A 21778-nucleotide genomic window follows, 5' to 3' on the forward strand; every position below is an offset into this window, starting at 1 on the left:
TATATTTCTCATTCAATAAATTTTTACAGTATTTTATGTACAAATATAATTTTATAAATAAATTATTATTTAAATAATAAAAAAATATACATTATTTTTAAGATCAAGTAATCAAGAGATTACTCAAGAAGTCAATGATGTTTAAATAATTATTTATTTATTTTTATAGAACCGTAAAATCTTTCTGCTGAATTTGTCTTTTTATCAACTTAATAATACTCATTAAATAATTTTTTTTATGAAAATCCATAACAAATAACAAAGAATTATCACCACACTCATTCAATTCAGATGAAACTACAGGATTATTACTGCCAGTAGCATGACAATAATTGTGTAATCCCCCACTCAGTATATATTGTTCTACCCTTGTTCTCATTTCATCGCTAATTTCTCTCTGTTCATCAGAATAAGAGTGATTTTTTGACTTGTTAGTATTTGAATTTATTGAAAATACTAATCTAAACATTTTAGAATTTTGCGTACTATCTTCCGAACAATAAAAATCATTGAAAGAAAACATTTTTTGTACATTATCATTCTCAATATTAACAACAATTAATTTTTTTCTCGTTAAAATTAATACAACTGGTTTTTCTTCATTGGAATCAACTAAATCTGCATCGATTAAATACAAAATATCATCATGATTTTCTGTAATATAATCCATAAGTTTCCATAAAAACCGACTTTCCATATTATGCAAATCATTAGAAGTAATTTCGAAATAACGCTTTGGCGATGGCAATGGATTCCAACCAGTATCTTGAAGTAATCCTTGCCCAGTTAATGCTACTAACTCAGCAGCACCACTGAGAGGTTTTGTTAGCACTCCAACAAGCCCTAATCCAACCCCAGTGACGATTCCTCGAGTAGTAGAGTCGTTTGACAAATAATTCTGAAGAGGATGATGAGCTAGACCAGCAACAGCTGCCAAAATGCTGATTCCAAAGCTCGTTAGACCTTGATAGAAGCCTTGAGTCATACCCTGAGGCTTTAATCTTCTTGATTCTTCTTGTCGCTGCAAATGCTCATTGTCGAGCGTCAAGCGGTCAAGATTTTTTGCAACACTAGACGCTAGCTTAGTTACTGAGTTTACAGTGCCGGCGGTGACGTTTTTCATGAGACTAGCTGATCCATGAGTGATTCCTACAATAAAGCCCCAAGGGCCATGCAGTAATCCCTGGAATGGTAGAGATATAAAGTCTTTTAGACCTAATCCTACCGCCTGAGCAAAGCTTCCTGGAGATCCAAGAATTTCTAGTGAACCAACCACCCAGCCTGCGCCGAAAATTGCACCTGATAAGTAATGCATCGTCAGAGCATTGCCCAATCGATAAGGCGTTGTTATGAGATTATGTCTTTCGAAAATAGCAAAATGCAATGGAGAATGATCCAAAGCTATGTAAAGTCTCACTGATGTGTGAACGCTCAGAAGAATTGAAACCGGTTCAATCGTTAAATTTTGCAGCCTCAATGGAGAACTTATTATCTTTGTATCCATTATAACGTTGGTCGGAATTCTGACTCCTTTAATTAATTTATCCTTTAGATGTTTCTTCATTTCTATCCTTAAATTATCTGAAGATGTAAAAATATAAGGCTGGATTATTATCGAGACATAATCCAATAATTGAGAAATGAATTTATCTTCAATGTAAATATTCGTTGGTAATATTTTTATGTACACATTTTTAAATGCATTTCTATCAAATATTTTGTCCAGAGAAAGTTCTAATATAAATAAAAACTCGTCTTTTAATCCTAATACACAGGACTCGGAATTATTAGATAAATCTACCATAATTTTATTCATATTTGTTGGTTTTTGGTTGATAAGTACAACCGGAAAATCGTAACCACCGTTATTAAATAATTGATTGTCTAGCTGTAAGTCACCAACTATTGCTTTCAAATTGAGAGATTTAGGATTTGATGTTATTGTTATAAATGTATGTGTTAAATAAAGGGCAGCAACTTCCTTTGAAATTCCATTATTATCATCTTGAGTAATTATAATATTAACTTTGTGTAAATAGAGAGTAAAAACGGTATCTAAATTTTCTAAATTTGAATTATTCGTAATATTTTCTGTCGATAAATGTGTACTTTCTATATCTTCAAGCTTCAAATTATCATTATTATAATTAAAATTATTTACTGATGACGGTTTGATATTTTTAACAGCTGAAAATTTTGAATTATCACTTGACTTTTCGTTTTCTGTGATCAAACGGCTTCTTATGTCACGAACAGATACTTCAATATTAGATTTTGGTTCGATGTTTATAAAAATAGTGTGTCCCCAGCTGGTTACAATTATTTTAATAGGGCCATAACGGTCCAGGTATATAAACTTGTCAAATTTAACAGGATAGTCAATAGGATATTCAATCAATTTCATAGAAATAGAATTATTTTTCAATTTATCAACGTCAATTCTGTTAAAGTCTTGGTCCTTTTGTTCAAGTGGAATACACAACCACAGTTGCGCAGAAATTTTTTTGTCTATTGCACTATCAGGAATCCAGCTTCCAAATTTCTTAAGCGTATAATAACAGGAGTTTCCTGGTTTTATATTGCATATCCTGTTAAATGGTGGTGATTCTAGTTCCAATGAGTCTAAAGTTCCATTTGGATGCCCAATCATTACCGTAAATGAACAAGAATTGGTGATTGTAAATTGCGGGAATTTGTCCTCAATAATTGTGATATAAATGATGTCATGGTCCTTTTGAGATGTAATAATTATTGGAATAGTTTCGCTTCCATTAATTACTGAAACACTATTTCTTCCGAATGTTTGTTCCAGTCTTATCGGACAAGACCAGCAGTAAATATCATTTGATGATTCTTGTAACATCAGTGAAATGTATGAATTAAAATTATTAGCTTCACAATTTATGTTTCCTAAATTGTACCAGCTTTCAATAGGAAGCCCTATGTCATCATTTTTAGACGGAGGTAAATACAATTGAATTTCTGTTAAATTACTAGTAAAGTCTACGGATGAACACTTCTTGTCAACACAAATTGAAGCTAGTTTAAAAGAATAACTCGTCAGATTACAAACAACGTGACTGCTCATTATTTTGATAATTCTTGTGCTATCAATAGTATGCGAGTTGATTATCAAACAAGCTGTCGTAGATCCACAGTCGATGAAAATTTCTATGCTTCCTTCCAGTGGGATTAACCCGTTGATTTGTGGCTTGATAAATCCTCGATTAGATTCGGAATTTCCGAATTGAAGTGGAGGTGACTGAAATTTTCTGTTTGAGGATTCAATTTCGATGTGGAATATTGCTGAAATCTTTGGCGGTGTTGTAATACTGTTGCTCGGAATTTCACACATAAAATCTATTTCTGGTGATACTAAATTTAAATTTTTACTGTATGTATTCAGAATAAAACACCAAGGACGTATTTCAACTAACAGTGTGCTAGAAATCAAACCAGCGTCGCGGTATTTTATTTGAATGTAACTTTGGGATTGAGCTATAGGAATCCAGTTATAATTTTTAAACTCTGATGGCCAAAAATCTTTTTTAACATTCTTATTTTCCGATAATCGAGTCAAAATATCATCAATTTTTTCATTTTCAGAAACTTTGAAGAAACTCCGCTGATCAACAGAGTTGTACGAAATTGGAATACTTAAATTTGAGTTTTCTTCACTGAAGATAAGTTTCAATGAATGAATATGTTCAAATGTACCTGGACAATGAATTTGCTGTATTTCACCGCGACCACTTAAAGTTGAATTTATTGATGAGTTAAGTGCTGGTGTTTCAACAGTAATGTCCACAGGATTCGCCAGCCACGATTGTAATAAATACAGTGGACTTAAAATAACAAGAATTTTAATATCACTCGATAGATTTTCACGAATATTACGAACCCAGATACTTAAAAATTGATTTTTATTGTTCAAAGGTAATTTAACAAGCCATGGTTGATCACATTTTGGATTCGCGTTCAATGGAATGTCCCCAGTCCAAGATGTAACACTTGTTAGATTTAAAAATCTCAGTCTCATAGTAACGTTGCTTATGTCGTTGATTATAAAAGACTGTGGTGGAGAATTTCCTGATAAAGTGAAAATAGATTCTGATTTAAGAATTTTATTATTATCTGTTGAATTGTACTGGATTAATTTCAATTCAAAGTCCTCATTCAATTCATTTTTTACAACTAATTGTCCGGTGAAAAATATAACTTTCTGAGTGGACATGATAAATTTAGTTTTGTAATGCAGTTTAACTTTATTTTTATTGTTTATGTTTATTTCAATAACATTGTAATCGCTGTTATTATTTACTTTAAATAAGTCACTCCAAATCCAAGTTTGATCTATTTTAATAGCTACACGTAGCTTCAAGTTGGATTTTAGTCTCCATGAATAGAAGTAGCATTCGCGACTTTGTAAAATAATATCATCGGTTGTTTTGTATTGAGAAATTCTTATTGGTAAATTGCAATCATTAGCCAGAATGATTTTACTGAATATACTGCAGTTTCTAAGACTTGAATCATTTTTTAGGATTGAATTCCAGAGATCTAACGACAGTATCACCGTGTGAGCGACTTCAGGTCCAAATCTGAATGTCATTTCACTTACTGTTAATGATAATTTAGTATTACTCAATTTATTTAATTGAGCTTTAAATTCTAAAGATTTAAGTACTTGATACATTGTCATTGATTCATAATCTAAAGTTTTAATACTTAAATTTCCAGTAAAATTGCTTAAACTTCCTCCATTAATCCATTTGTTGTGAATAAAACAATTATTTTCCACTGTAAAGTCAGCAAACCGTTGATTCAACGGAACAAAGTTATTTAACTTGAATTTGTCGAGTGGGGATGGTAAAATATTGTAATTATGATTGTTGAAATTATTGAAAAGAGAAAGTTTTATGTAACTAATATTAAAAGTAACTTCAACTGTTGAAATACACGACGAATTAAAATAAGAATCAATTCTTAAACATCCAGCCAAATCTCTGGGCATTATTGAATCCATTGTTTTATCAGTCGAACAAATAACTGCTCTCCAAAGACAAGAAACTGCTCTTGTTGGTGATTTATTTAGTAACGATGTTAAATTATCTGACTCAGCCATATTAAACTGAATAAAACGTTGGTAAGACATCAAGTTATCATTCCAGTATTCAATAATGCAATTTATTTTATGCAATTCAATATCTAAATCATCAATTATGTTCCATAGAATACTAGTTAAATTTAAGCGAGTTAGAATTCTTGGTTGTGGATATTTCCATGCCATTATTTTCTGTGGGTAATTCGAGAAGATAACTTGATAAGGCAGCGGTACTTGATCATTAGTTCCATCAGCAAATTGAAAAGCCCCAGCTCTTAAATCGTCCTGATAATATTGTTCAGTCGATGATATTTGGTTTAAATTTTGTTTACCACTGTCCTCAGAACTATAATTCTCAAAATAATGTCCAAATTTATTCAATACTTCTTCAATAAATTTAACTTGTTCTGGACCTAAATCAATACTTATTGAATTGCTGTAAATTCGAAGTCTTATTAGCGGAGATTCATCAAAGTTTTGCCAAGACTCTAGTATTATTTTGGCAATAAAATTACAAGATAGTGGATTTAACAATGCTTTCAGACATCCTTTGATATTTGTAGTGATCATAAATGAAGTAATGTCAACAGACGCGTTTATTTTTCTAATATGACTTGAAATCGTTACTGATAATTCTGAGATATTATTGATGATTTCAGTTGCTAAATCAATTATGACAGCTACAACAATCTGTTTTGTAGTTAACGATATGTCGATAACGTCACTGTTGTTCTTTATTATCAGAAAATCATTTATAAATGAAGATGAGCTTTCTGATTCTTCTTGTTTCTTCCAATCCAAAATATTTACTAATTCATGGTTTAGATTATTGATTTGATCGATCAGCGATGATGATACATTTATTTTAGTAGGACGGCCGATATCTGTTGAAATACTGCAATGTTCTGCATTATTTTCCCATTTAATAACTAAAAAGGATGGTGGTATCCCGGTAGTAGGATGTGGATCTCCATTTTTAGTTTGCAATAACACATTTTGGTAGCTATCGACATTTGGTAAGCTCACAACCTTTGAATCTTTTTCACTAAAAAGAAGAGATATATCAAAACAATTTATGCGAACAACCCGGCTACGATTATGTTGAGAAATATAAATATTTGGTTGATAAACGGCAATAAATACTAATGGAACTTTTAAGTTTAATTTATCTCCATCTTCTTTATCGTTTTTATAAACAGCTATCGATAGCTTTCCACAGTTAATCACATTTTCATACGGTTCGGTTATTTTCTGATCTTTAGTATTTACATAAATTCTCCTGTCGATGCTAGATGAATCAACATCAACCCCTGAATCCTTAACAGAATCTCGATAAGATTCTTGGATTGATTCATTTCGGGTCTCTTGAACGGTTGGTAAAGTTGTGGGACAATAATAAGTATTTATTTTACACTTATCAGAGTCTTCTTCGTTAACTTTTATTTCTAGCTGTTTTAATTTATAAAACAAGGTGTTTATCAATTTTATCTGATCTAAATTAATCACAATCTCAATATCTGTAAGACAAGTTATTTCTACGGCGTTTCCACACACAACTATTTTCGATTTTAAAATCATTGAAGGTGCGATTATACAGCAAAGATCAAATCTATTTATTAATGGACAGATTGTTGATTTGTTATCAATTGAAGTATTCTCAAGTTCATTCCATTCTAACGCAGGATTTTCGTTCATCGTAAACAATAATGGTGTTTTCTTTTTTGTTCCTTTAACGTGATAATTTAACCAGTTAGTACTTGAAACACTAATTCCATTTATTTTTATTTGATATTGACGATCTTCTAAAATTGAGCTGGGAATATTTAGAATATTTGATTGCGCTGCAAGTTCATAAATGTCCGGACGTAGAATCATACGGCATATAGGATTTTCAGCATGTGGAATTAGAGAAATTCCATCGTTAGTTAATACAAAAGAATCGTATCGTTCGTTGGATGGCGAATCTATCGGAATTATTAAAGTAATTCCTTTGAAGTCTAAATACACAAGTGGAAATTTATGATTATCAGAATTCTCTATATTACAGCTATTTTCTTTTTTTTTTAAACGATAATTGAAGAAGCCGTTAAATTTTTTGATCAAATTAATAGGTAAAATTATCTCTAACATTTGTACTTCAATGACGATTTCAGTTATATAGTTTGACATTGCAAAAGCGTTGTCTTCGTTGAAAATACAATTCTTTGAAAATTTATTTTTAAATCTCATCCACTTGTGATAAACGTTATTAGATTTGGCTTTTGTTAAAGTAAAACTTAAGAAATCATTTTCATTCGATGTTTTATCTAAATTTTCACTCTTACTTGACATTATAAATCCTGTAAAATCACCAAGTTTCCAACAATTATCATCTTCATTTAATAATTTTCTGTAGTGGAGAATTTTAGCACTTGTTATTTTATTTTTTAATTTAATATAAATTGTTTGCCAGTCTAATGATGTTATAATGTCCTCAAATTCAATCATTACTTTGTAGTTATAGTCTTTATTAATTGATTCATCGTTGTCATCAGTAAATAACTCAATAATCATTTTTGTTATTGTCCATTGAATCAAGCGGTAATACTATCACCATTAATCGAATCGATTTCTAAATCATTTTTAGATGTCGATGCAGATGTTGATATTGTATCAGTTTCCATAAAAAATATCTGGGTGGGACTCAACGGATTTTTAATTGAAAAATTTAAATTTTCATTGTAAAATTTAAAATTCGATGAATTATTTGTATTCGATGGTGTATTTAATATTTTATTAATTAGTTTCAAATTTTTATTTAATAAATCATCAACTAATTCTAATTGTTTTTTAGTTAATGAAAATAAAATTGGAGATGTATTTATGTAAATACAAAATCCCAGTGAGTTTAAATTATCATGATTCTCACCAACATCAGATTTTAATGTTGAATCAATAGTTGCATTAAAATAATCGATATTTAAAAAGTTGTTAACTTTTTTATTTATCAAAGTATAACAATAAAATCTCATAAAATCCAAAGTCCAGGGAAAATTTTTCAATTTGGCATCATTTGTCTTCAAAATTTTGCATAAATTTACTTCTGAACAATATTGGTCATTCCAACTAGCCGATTGAATATTTAATTTTGAAGTATTTATCATAAATAATTTGAGAGCATCATTGGAACTCATTGCTTGTTCCTTAGCTTCTTCAATTCCATCAACTCCAAGACAATTAATAGTTAACGTTGGTTGATAAATAATACAATTGTCGATAGTAATGTTAAAAATCAACCGTCGCCATTGAGAATAATAATTTAAGATAATTTGTGTAAATATCGAAGATGATGATGATTGACTCTTATCATTATTTATCGTAGTTTCTTTTTGATTGTCATTTTTATAATTATCCTTTATCCAATTGAAGGCATTAAATCGATATTCTCCTTCCGATAAACTGTGGACGTTTTCATGTAAACTTGGAAATTTTTTTCTTGTACTGTTGTCTGACGATGTTTCATCTATCGCATAATTGTCCAACAGAAGAAGTGAGTTGTTAGTATCGTTGAAATGACAATTGAAGTCCAGCCAGTCAAATAAAAGTGGATCTAAAATGATTCTTGTTTTATAAAAATGAAATTTAATTATTAAATTATCAACTTCATTGTCCCAATAGCGTGGAAGTTGTGTAAATAAATAAAATAAATCTTGATTTTTGTTGTTTTCGCTTTGATTTTCCGGGCCGGACATAATAAACGCTTGAGTAATGTCATTTAATATAAAAATTTTTACAGGTCCAACATTTAATTTTGTTGATACAAACATTAAAAACTGATAATTTAAATAATTTATTCGGTCAATGGTTAATTCTAAGTAAACCTGATTTGTTTCATTGCATGCCTCATGAAAGAGTGATATAAATGTTGCGATATTAGTATTAATTTTTAAAAAAATAGACGATAAAATTGTATAGATAATAAGAAATTTAACTTTAGTCGTAGTTATTGTTAAATTTTCAATCGCTAAATCAGTTGATGCTTGAATTATATCGCTATGTCCGCTCCAATATTGTGGATAAATTAACGATTTTGCGGATAATTTACAACCAAATGGAGTTAAAAATATCATGTGATTGTTTTCTGATAGATATAATTTAGATTTTAAATTACATACATTTAATTCATATGTTTTATAACAACTATTTAACATTTCTTTGGGAATTTGAATTTGTGTACATGCACACAACACGACTCGCAACGGATAGATCGGTGAAACCGTAGTCAATTCAACTTTGTCTATTTCAAATATTAACCGAGGATAGTCTAATAAAAATTTCAAATTTTTAATATTATCTCCATTACTTTTACGAATTTCATTATGATTAGCCAAAAATATTTGAACTGTCAACTGATTAATTATTAATTCTAGTTTTTCACTTGCAACGTATTCACTCAGTGCGTCAAACTCTTCAATAGTTGTTGATAAAGGTTCGATTAATAAATCATTATTTCTATCGTTAAAACAAGCCAAAAAATCACTTTCAATCAAATCAGCGATTGCAGATATACGATGAATAATACCAGAGCATATTTTAAAATTTAAATTACCAATATAGTATCGCATTATTTTAGTCTCTTTAAAATTGCTAAATTCAAAATTCCTGTTGAATTTAAACAATTCTTTTCTTGGTGTTTCTTCAGGTATTTCAATAAAATGGATAAAATTTATTATTAAAGCTGGAGATTTTTCAAAATTATCATCAAAAAATTTAGATACTAGAGTTTTAGAAATAATTTCTTTGTAATTTTTAGTCAGTCCATTATTTTCTTCAACATTTATATCAAAAAGTGAACTTGTGCAATAGTCTGTTTGAAAAGATCCGGCAGTTAAATAAAATGTAGGATCAACGTTATTTTTAACTTCGGAGAACCCACAGGTACAACTTCCTTGTGGATAAAGTCCTACACCTCCCAATTTTATTTTTATTGTTGTAAAATTAATATCATAAACTAAAGCAGATGCTGACATGGTTGAAAATTGTAATGAAATGCACGGTCGATATTTAACTTTTATGTTTTTTCGTGAGTAAACTTCTTGACTTATTTCAGTAACTTTAAATGTAAAAACCATTTCGTCGACATAAATCCCAAAATCAAATACTTGAGTACTATTGTCTAATAATTTATTTAAAGATAAATCATTGCTCCAATCAGGAACTATTGATGTAACTGTTTGCCATGCCCATGAACCCCAGCTAGTATCGGTAACTGGTCTGATTACAGCTGATGAATTTGAATTCCCCGCAAATAAATTATCATCACTACTTACAGAAATTTGATCTATTCCATCGGAACTTTTTAATGACATTCGATCTTTGGAGTTCAATTCAGATTGTAGTGAATTAAGAATTAAAGTAACTAACCTCATAATCATTGGTAATTGGTGTTCCGTCATACTAAATTCTATTTTTTTACAGTGTATATCAAATCTAGTGATTGATTCGCGGTCTGTTAAATCGCTTTTTGGTTTTTGATAATTTATTAACCAACGAATCTCCATTGAGCACCGATAAACTACTGGATCTTGATAAATTTCAATTTTACCAGAAGCATCCATACGATCTAGGCAGAGAGTTAAATCTTCGATTGTAACTAACTTTCGTAATATCATATCAGTTGTATTGATGTCGGTGAAAGATGGCTTCCATTCATTATTTACGGTTTGTACTCCAAAAAATCGTATGTTGACACTTAAAACAATATCTTCTTCGACAAATTTTAAAATTAAATTGTTGCAATTTATTGTTATATTGTTAACGACTTTGGTGACAACAGTTTTTATATAACTAGATGGTGTTTCTTCTCTAAAAAAAAAAATAAAAGAAAAAAACTCATTAAATTTATAAACAAAATAAGTTAGCTTATGAATTCCCGTATAAAAAAAATTGTCCTAAAAGAGTCATAAGCTTAGGATCCTAAATGTGACACAATTTAGGACATTTTTATGACAAATTTATGATACAAAACTAAAATGAAATTTCGATTTTAGAAAAATATTGTCGCAATTACTCAGAGTAAAAATATTGTAAAAAGTACTTTTATGACAATTTTAGGATACTTTTAGAACAATTTTAGGACACTTTTATGACAATTTTAAAATACTTTTATGAAAATTTTAGGACATTTTTAAGAGAATTTTATGACACATGACAATTATAGGATACTTCTATGACAATTTTATGACTACTTTAGGATACTTTTATGACAATTTTAGGACACTATTATGAATTTTAGGACACTTTTATGATAATTTTAGGATACTTTTATGACAATTTTGTCCTAAAATTTTCATAAAAGTATTTTAAAATTTTCCTAAAATTGTCGTAAAAGTATCCTAAAATTATCATAAAAGTACTTTTTACAATATATTTTCTCTGAGTAATTGCGACAATATTTTTCTAAAATCGAAATTTCATTTCAGTTGTGTCATAAATTTGTCATAAAGATGTCCTAAATTGTGTCATGTTTAGGATTGGTCCTAAGCTTATGACTCTTTTAGGACAATTTTTTTTTACACGAGAACTAAAAAGTTATACGTACTGCAAAGTTTCATAGTTAATTTTTTGTTGTAAATTACTATCATTATTAACTTCAGACTCATCTCTCATTTTTAATATACATTCAATGGTGTTGATGGTTACAACTATTGGTTCTGAAGCTATTTTTACCCATGGTACATGAATTGACAGTTCATGTATATGTCCACTGACAAATCTAAATGGTAATTTCAACTCATCATTTAAGACATTCAGTTTCAAATCCAAATTTTGGAATGTTGCATCTCCGCCCCAAAGAGAAACCTTTAAAAACATTTCAAATATAAATTAGTATAATGAATTGTGTATAAAAATAATAAATAAAAAAAACTGTCAATACCTGAGATTGTTCTGGTTTGAAATTTTTAATGAATTTACCAACATAATTTAAAATTATGGGTGTAATGTATGATTCAATTTTGAACATTTTTTATAGTTTTCGCTTAATACAATCTTTAAGTTGTATTAATTATAAATTTAAGCTTGTTGATTTATTCATCTCTAATTTTATCATTAAAAATACAGGTTACCTTAAGTACATAATTTTTTGAATTGACAGAACATATGCGACTTTTATAAAAATATCATATCTTTTTTTGTTATTTTAGTCATTTTCCATACATTATCTCTTGTTAAATTCCATTACACTCAGTCAAAATATAAATTTTGACTATATTTACAATCAGCTGGTAGATTATTTTCTTCAATCAGTTAGACTAATTTTTTGTCTATGAGGTGTCAATTTTTACACGTGATCATAAATATTTATTTATTACTGTTATTGTTATTGTATTGACATATTTTTCGGGTTGCACTAAGTTGTCAAACTTATAAGTATATTTTTTCAAATGTGCGCATGACATGAAAATGCGAAATTACTGAACAATATACTTGTAAAATGCTCAGTATATTTACTTACTAATATTCTACTCACGTAGAGACGTAAATTTTTTGTTGCATTTTTTAATTATTTATTGTTAAGATGAAATAAAATTTTAATTAGAACGAATTCGAGAATAATTAACATTATTAAACCGGTTTGAGTCAGCTGTTTTAGAATCTTAGACTGCAGCGCTTCTGATAGACACTAATATAAATGGAAAAGTATCCACTGCCAACATTGAGCAGATAAATAATAATAACAACAACTGTCAATAAAAATAACAGTCCAGTGTTCGTATTGGTATTGTGAATGATTTTCCAAAATTAAAATTAAATAGAAAGCTAATTAAGTACGCAAGTTTACTTACGAATTCTTATACAATGGCAACGTCTGAAAGTAATGAAAATAAATTTATAGCATGTTATTCGTTATAATTAGGAATTATTGTTTTTGTATACGTTTTTAACCTTTAAATTGTGAGCCAGATGAATGTTGACATTTTTTTTTTCTAATCATTTTGGGATTTAAATATCTTTCAAGGTTTAAGCTGTCACTTTATTTAAATTTAATTAATTAAAATCAATGATTTAGAGTTTATTTATTTTAAATTACACTGAATTTCTTGAAATTTTTATAAGTCTATTGTTATAAAAAAAAAAAAACATTTAAAAAAATTCGCAGCTATGAATTTTAAAAATTTCTACATGTGGAATTTTTTGATAAATTTTTTTTTATTTTAATTTAATTGTTTAAAAAATTTTAAAAATTGTTAGATATCTGTTTAATTGTAACACGACAGTTTTTTATTTTTCTTAAAAATTAAACTAGGTCTAAAAAATTATTTTAAAAAAATTGTATTTACATTTTTTTAGAGCTTTTAAAGATTGAATTTATTAAGTGAACTTTTTTTTTGCTATAATTGATCTGTTAAAAAAATTTTTAATTATCACGATAAGTAAGAAAATGAAGTCAAGTACGGGAAAAAAACAAAACATGAATTATCTTTTAAAAACATTGTCATCAAAGTACTCTTCGATTTTCAAAATATCCCTGGTCACTCTTATTATTACTATTTGCTAGAGTTGATTAGGAGACACTCGTTATTTTCGCCTACTTTTTGACTAATCTACTATCTATTTTTTTTTTCAGATGATAAATGTAAAAAAATGGATGAAAAAACAGAAGAGGATGAACAAGAATCTCATGCTTCGTCCAGTAAAGATGATGATCTTTCTGGAATCGAAAAAATGTCTAAGTATTTAATGTTCAAGCTGACACTAAGTGACACTGAAGAAAAAATGGGTGTAAAAGCGAAACAAATCTTACAGGAATTAACTATTCGTGGTATTGTTGATTTTATCAAAGAAAATAAGTGCCGAAATATAATAACAATGGCTGGTGCCGGTATATCAACTTGTAAGTAAAAATTATTTTACTCTGCTTATGGTTTATTGAGCAATGCTAATCTTCATTTACTTAATAATTTTCATTTCTCATCTTGATATTAGTGCTAATAGATCACACTCTGTTAGATTTTTTGTGGCTTAATTCTTCTGAAATTTTGCCCTTTTTTATTGTTAATAGTTAAGTAGGTCTACAATTATTTACAAATGAAAATATGATGGTATAACATCAGATATAACAAAAATGATTAATTATTGCAAGTACTATATATTTAAATTTACATTTTTTATATTCTTTGTTTTATTAGCTAAAGTCATTAAATGGTAACTTAGATAACTTAGATAGACTTTGCTTGGAGACAACGTTACTTTTATTACTTTTCTTAATTTTCTTGCTTTTCTATACTGTCTTTTGTTATCATTTCCATTACTGTTTGATTACTATTATTATTACTATGTATTTATTTATATGTAAGGCCCTTAGGGAGCTAAGGCTTCAGGGTCTAAAAATTTTGATAAATAAATAAATAAATAAATACAACTCCGAACTTAAAAAATGATTTGAGTTTGTGACTAAATCTTAAACAATGGAAATTCTGAAATTTACGGAATCCACTGAATACAACTCTGTAAATATCTTCAATTCTATCTATGTTTATGCAGATTTTTTTTTTGACTAACTATTTTCATTTTAATTTAGAAGTAAATAGAATTTTTTTCTAAACCTTTCTTCAATTATGATGTTGAAATCAACAAATATATGTTTGGATTTTTATAACAATTAAATTATTATAAAAAAATTTTAATAAAGAAATTCTACACTTACTTATTTAGACGAATTACAAGTGCACATTTTTTTTTAATATTTTTTTTTACATAATTGATTTGTAGTAAGAATAAAAAAAATATGATGGCTGTTGATGTCAGTATCATCAATTTCATGATTTTTTTCATTTCATATACATAGTTAAAAAATATTAATTATTGATCTCTAAAATTGATGTTACTTTCAAACACTTAGTTTTTTTACAATTCCTTAGAGTATTTTTAATTAAAGTCATGATGTAAGAATAAATTCGTAATAGTAGTTATTATAATCAAATTACATGTTAAATGAATTTCAAGTTATTGAAAAGAAAAAAAATGTTGTGTTGACTTGAAAATTTTTTTCCAGCTGCTGGAATACCTGATTTTCGTTCGCCCTCAAGTGGACTGTATTATAATTTACAAAAGTATAAGCTTCCGTATCCTCAAGCAATATTTGAAATTGATTTTTTCAAGACAAATCCTGAACCATTTTTTGTATTGGCGAAAGAGTTATTCCCAGAGCACCTGAAACCTACATTAAGCCACTACTTTATTAAGCTATTATCAGATAAAGGATTATTATTGCGACACTATACCCAGAATATTGATACTTTAGAAAGAATTTCTGGGTTGCCTCCTGAAAAGTTGGTTGAAGCCCATGGGACGTTCCATTCTGGACGTTGTCTTGACTGCCGTGCCACTTATGATCTCTCATGGATGAAAAGTAATTTAAACGGACTTAAATAGGGTGAAGGCTCCCAATGTTGACCTATTTAGATGAAATGAACATAAATACATTATTTGTAAATTTATTGGAAGAGTTTATGGGCTGAAACGAGTGTTATGCTTTTTTTATAGTTTTAAATTACAAACTATGATGCTTTTGTTTATAAAATACATAACAATAAACATTAAATTGTAATAATCAACGTTACAGTCGGTTGCTCCGAATATTGACCATTGCGTACTAAATCGCGTGCCAAATGCCGAAAGGGCGTATAATTTTTTTTTTCTTGTGTCAATCATTTTGTAAACATATTCTAAGCCTAAAAATGAAAAAAAAAATTTCCAAAGCTAAAAGGGGAAAGTAGAGCACTACCTCAACGCTTCGCTTATGAGGCGTGCAGTTACTAGATTTTTTAAAATCAAATTGTCATGCTGCTTGGTCAATACTTGGTTCCTTTACCCTATAATTAAAATGAAAAGTATAAGAAATAATATTTTTTCCTAACAAATAAAATTTGTCATTACAGAAAAACTTTATGAAGAAACCATACCAAAATGTGATAAATGTTTAGAAGGTGTTGTTAAACCAGATATAATTTTTTTTGGTGAAATGTTACCGGAGCGTTTCTATCATTCTATTGATAATGATTTCCCCAAAGCGGATTTACTTATTATCATGGGATCGAGTTTAGTAGTACAACCATTTGCGTCGTTAATTGATAAGTAAGTGAATAATAATTAAAATGCGCAACGCAATGATTTACAATGGGCGTATCGTAATATTAAGCTTCATTAGATTTTATATTTCTACTCAAATTAAAATTTTTCAGAGTAAAATCAACATGTCCACGTTTGCTTATTAATAAAGAGAAAGTTAGTGTACAAGATAGACTATTTCGGTTTTTTGGTTTGAGCCATGGATTTGTTTTTGATCCCAAGAGTTCAGAATGTGCTCGAGACGTTGCTTGGATTGGAGATTGTGATACGGGCTGTAAATTATTGGCTGAAGAACTTGGCTGGAATGTAAATATAATCAGATATTTTATTAAAATATCTTATTTTCTGTTAACTAATAAAAGCTTCGAATTTTAGGAAGAATTAGAAAAACTCATGGAAACTGATCATCGACGAATAGACGCAGAAAAATCGGAAGCATCGAAATAATTTACTGCGAATCATTATATTTCAGTTCATGTCAAAAATATTCAATATAATATATAATTACTTTATAACGAATAGAATTACTTAACAGCCGATCCTGTCTTTTTCTCGCATCGCACTCACGGCGAGAAACGGTACTATCCTTGTTGCACTCGTGATGATAAAGATAATTGCAGATTTATGTTTTTTTTTTAGACAAATGAGAATTTTGAAAAAACGCTCTGATATAAAATAGATAATTAAAAAATCTTTTACGTAGCACAGCATTTTTTTCGAAAATCTTCTTTGTTTAGAAGAGAAATGAAATCCTGCAATTATAGGGACTGGCTTAATATTTATATTTTTTTAGGGAGAATAACATGTTTTTAAGATAACTTTTAGTCAACAGTTGATAAATATATTTAGTAAAATTAATTAAAAGTACTGTGAATCAAGTTTTCTTAAAAAATAGATAATTAAAAATGGTAAGTGGTTTGAACTTGTGCGAAAAATTACATGAACTAATTTCTTTCAATGTTCATGTTACAATTTTTTTTTAGAACATTTCAACTATATTTTATTCCTGAAGGGGTCATTCTGGTTCCGGCACTCAAAAAAAAAAAGTTAATATTCATGATTTTTTTACACAGAAACTATTATAGATATTAACAAAAAATTTTTTCAGCTTAACAAATACACTTTTGAATAACACTAAACATTTCTAAATTTATCTTTTTTTTTTTTTTTTTTATACTTTTTACATGAATAAACAACGAGTGAGCAGAGCTCCCCCAAAAGTTTGTGTGTCGCTGACGTACATGAAAACTTGATAACGGTTCATTTAAAACACAAAAATCAAAATTATTTCCGTTCAATATATAAGTAGTTATTGCACCAGCTACGGAGATTAATATTTATTAACAAATAACAAAATGACGAACATTAAAAAAAACTAAAAACTGAAAAATGTGGATATTTTTTTTTTTTTAATTTTTAGTAGATTTTGTTTTTATTAGATTTCATAAAAATCTAACTTTTAAAAAATTAAGACATTTTCTGACTCAGTTTATCGAGCTGAGTCAGAAAATGTATATAGTTCAAAAGTTTATATATGTATGTATTATAAGCTTAATCGGGCGAGTAATTTGGAAATGACAGGATTTTGAAATTTTGAAAATCGTAAAAATTGATGTTTTTACTACTTCAACTTGGTATAATTACTGAACTAGGCAAGATATAAAAATTCGGTAAAATGCATCGTAAAGCTCTTTTAATAAGCTTCAATTTTCACTACTTAGAAGTGGTAATAGCCTCAATATTACTCCTTCTAGAGTTCGTTTAATGAAACAGTTTTACTGTTGCAGCCGTTTCAGAATTATTGACTGTATTATAGTGTTAGTATGGAATGGATTTTCTTATCATGAGATTAATCAGTTTTTCGTGTAATGTCGTGTGATTGGAAAAAAAAATAGATGTAATCAATAACAGAAATTGACAATAAAAAAACATATTTTTTTATTATTATATATATTTTATCAGTATGATTTTATAACATTAGTTCATATTAAATTAAATTTTATGTAGTTTTTATCATTTCGATTCTAAATATTTTCTAAAATTGAAAATATATTTTTTTGTCCATATGATGCCGGTTTGATTACTTCTTATAAGTTGCGAGAGAGAAGTTATGAAATCTACTTCCATTTCGGCTGCCGAATGGCCTTTTTTTTTTTAGGTTTTTAGTCGTTCATTTGGTTATAGCTGATGCAATAGCTACTACTATGTAAAATATGCGGTTCGAATTTCATTAAGATCGGGTCAGTGATTTTGGAGACATCATGTACGTCAACCAGAAAAACATACTTCTGAAATAAACATGTTTGAAGTTTATTTAATTAAAAAAAAATAAACTTGGACCTAAAGTCAATCAACGATGCCGGGACCATACCAAATCCCTTTTGCCTTTTTAAAAATTTGATTTTTTTTTCACCCGAGCATCTATATAAACATTGTAATATAATATAATTACAGTGGTCCAATCACTTAAAAATTTTAACACAATACTTTTACACAGAAAAAAAAATTTCTTGACTGAAGAACAAAATTCTTGGCTCAAGAAAATTTTCGGGTGTCTGAAGGAAGAGCGAAGTTGTGTTGGCCGAAGTAAAAATTTTTCTTGAAATTCTATTCTTGGTGGAAGTTATTTTTCTTCATTCAAATTATCATAAATACTTAATACAATAAATTTTTATATTTGATCAAGATTTTTAGATACTTTAGGGAAGCAGCGTCACCTACTTCAATTGAGAAAGACATTTTCTCACCTTGAGAAAATTTTTCTCTTGAATATTTGACACCCATTTTATATTATTATTAGAATTCAAATTTGCGCGCGCATGAATTTAGGATTTGCATATATTTTTATGCTTTGATATATTTGACCAATCACGTTACGAATAGTTTGCTTACATGATATATTTTCATATTTTTTATCTAAACTAGAATTTGACTTTGCGCGCGCAAGCGCGCGCCTTAATATAGAGTTTGCATATATTTTCATGCTTATGATATATTCGACCAATCACATCACGAATAAATTGATGCCACATACATTTCATCTCAATTTTATATAAGGACTAGAATTCAAATTTGCGCGCGCCTGAATATAGGGTTTGCATATATTTTCATACTTGTGATATATTCGACCAATCACATCACGAATAAATTGATGCCACATACATTTCATCGCAATTTTATATTAAGATTATAAAAGTGGAGGAATTATAAAAGTGGAGGATAGCGTGCAATTAATCATATTGAATAAAAAAAATGATTCAACATTATTTGATCTTTTCATTTGACATGTTAATCACTAAAAATATTTATGAAAATTTACTTCTATCGAGATATTTAATTTTTTGGAGCAAGAAAGAAATTTTCTCAAGACAAGAAAATTTACTTCTATCAAGAACTAAATTTTTTGGAGCAAGAGGCTGATTTTTCTCAAAACAAGAAGATTTTCCTGACTTAAACAAATTTTCTTGGATCGAGATACGTATTTCTTAAAGCAAGAGAATTAATTTTGTTGGAATAAGTGAAATTTCTTGTGTCAAAAACAATTTTTTTTCGCTCAAGAAAAGAATTATAAAGGAAAATGTTTTCTTGGTTCAAGTGAACCTTTTTTTCTGTGTAGATGTACTTTCGGAAAATGTAAAAAAAAAATTTTTTTTTTTTAATTTATTAACCAGAATGACTCTTTAAGTTTATAATAATGGAGTTATTTGAGTTTGATATTTAAAATAGTAGAGTGAGACTGAGTCGTCTTATTCCATCATATTTATACAGTGATGTTTCGATAGCTATTATCATGTTGATGGTAAATAAAGTTACCCTAGTCGGATAATCCTCCCTTTTTCTGCATAATTATTTAATATATAATTGACCATTCGTTATTAAAGATTATTCGTAGATTAAAATAATTTTATCGTATAATATTATAAAAGGAATTAATTTTTTTATACAAGGTAAAAAAAAATTATTTTAGAAAAGTTTTACTTTTATTGATTTTTAAAAATTTTCTTAACATAAGGTAGAAGACCCAGTTATTGACACTGGCCTAGTTGTTTGATACTTGAAATTTTATTCTAATAAACAAAATAATATGTTCTCAAAAAATTAATTATCTTAAAATTTATAATTCAAAAATTATATTTATTAATTTATAAGAGTTGATTTTTTTTTTTTGTTTAATTAAAATAAAATTGCAAGTGTTAATAACTAAGCCAGTGTCAATCAATAACTGGGCCTTTTACTTTAGGCATAGTAGGTACAGAGTATAAGGGAAGAAAAAACACAACTTTTATTTCAACGTTTCATTTAATTTTTATTATCAGTTAATGAATAAGTGTATTGGTTTTGCATTTTTGAAATAAATATAATTTCTTTACAAATCTTACAAATTTAGACAGTTAAAAAAAAAGTTTTAGAAGTAGGCTTTAACTCGATTAAAAATCATAAGCGCAGTAGTTGTTTGCCTTGACCAAAGTTCTGGATTTTGCTTAACCAATATAACTAAAACTGTGTCCGCAATATTAATTTAACCCTCTGTAGGACGACGAGAAAGAGAAGAAATAAAGTTTTCTCATCTCTTAATTGGAATTACAACTGAAAACTTTTGAATCAATAACTTAATGTCTCAATTGAAATAAGAAATAAAATAATTGTTATAAATTGTTTGGAAAAATATATTTTTGAATTAGTAATATTTTGATAGGAATATCTTATACTTATTTTTATTTTTAAATAATTATTTCGTTTATAAAAAAAAGTTTGTCTTAATTATTTAATCAACAAAATCAGATACGTTTTAATAATTGAGCTACGTGAATAATACATGGCGAAATATTTTATCTTTATAATTAAAGCTGATAGTTTATAAACCATCATCTTCATTCAATTCTTCATCGTTGCAGGTACAAAAAAAGATATTTCCTTTAATTTGATAACAGATTACATTTATTTTTCTACCTTATCATGGCAAAAGATAAATCATATTTAATCTAAAAGTGATGTAATGAAAGTTCTATTCACTATAATAATAATTATAATTCATTATAATAACGCTCAACGGAAGTCGACTGCAAGAAAATCGTATTAAGTTCCATCAGTCATCAATCAATGACACAACCAAAAGAAAATATACTCTGGTCATTCAAATTTTCTATTATCCATTTGTGGATATGATACATCAATCTGTTAAAATTTAAGAGATACATACTATCTAGATTGATTAGATGAAATGACTATATAAACGTTGTAAAATTGAAAATGATACACTGAGAGAAAAAAATTATTTTGAAAAAAATAAGCAATTCTGTAATAAAAAATTTATTTCTTGAATATTTTAACTGAAGAAATAAAAATTTTTCTCCCAGTAACTTTTTTTTTGGAAAAAAGTTTTCTAGATTTAGGAAAAAACACTTTTCGATGAAAATTCACAAATTATTTATCGAAAATTCTTTTTTTTTCAACAACAAACTTATTGTGAGAAAATTTTTATTTCTTCAGCTAAGAAATAAAATTATTTAAAATTTTCAACAAATTAATTTCTTATAAAGACATTGTTTATTTTTTTTTTTA

At 27.9% G+C, this 21778-nt stretch overlaps 2 protein-coding genes across 2 annotated transcripts; one reads left to right on the forward strand and one right to left on the reverse strand.

Annotated features, from left to right (window-relative positions):
* Position 1: 1 nt before the first annotated feature.
* Vps13b (vacuolar protein sorting 13B) lies at positions 2-12685 on the reverse strand. The gene is given in 4 exon segments (XM_074250569.1): positions 2-7680; positions 7683-10948; positions 11685-11944; positions 12021-12685. Coding segments are annotated over 4 exon segments (11130 nt in total). The 5' UTR covers positions 12108-12685; the 3' UTR covers positions 2-163.
* A 155-nt stretch (positions 12686-12840) lies between these two features.
* Positions 12841-16740, forward strand: Sirt2 (Sirtuin 2). The gene is made up of 6 exons (XM_074250575.1): positions 12841-12959; positions 13713-13979; positions 15141-15497; positions 16027-16222; positions 16330-16522; positions 16592-16740. The coding sequence occupies exons 1-6, from the start codon at positions 12944-12946 to the stop codon at positions 16661-16663; spliced, it is 1101 nt and encodes a 366-aa protein (XP_074106676.1). The 5' UTR covers positions 12841-12943; the 3' UTR covers positions 16664-16740.
* Positions 16741-21778: the final 5038 nt, after the last annotated feature.

This window comes from Cotesia typhae, unplaced genomic scaffold, assembly GCF_013202065.1.
Source record: "Cotesia typhae breed Kobodo isofemale line unplaced genomic scaffold, CoteBio_Ctyphae contig_59, whole genome shotgun sequence".
NCBI classification, from domain to species: Eukaryota; Metazoa; Arthropoda; class Insecta; order Hymenoptera; family Braconidae; genus Cotesia; species Cotesia typhae.

Bases quoted from the DNA above. Each gene is read 5' to 3' on its own strand.
- Sirt2 (XM_074250575.1), top strand. The intron at 13,980-15,140 runs GTAAGTAAAAAT...ATTTTTTTCCAG, and splicing joins TGGTGCCGGTATATCAACTT to CTGCTGGAATACCTGATTTT. The intron at 16,523-16,591 runs GTAAATATAATC...TTCGAATTTTAG, and splicing joins CTGAAGAACTTGGCTGGAAT to GAAGAATTAGAAAAACTCAT.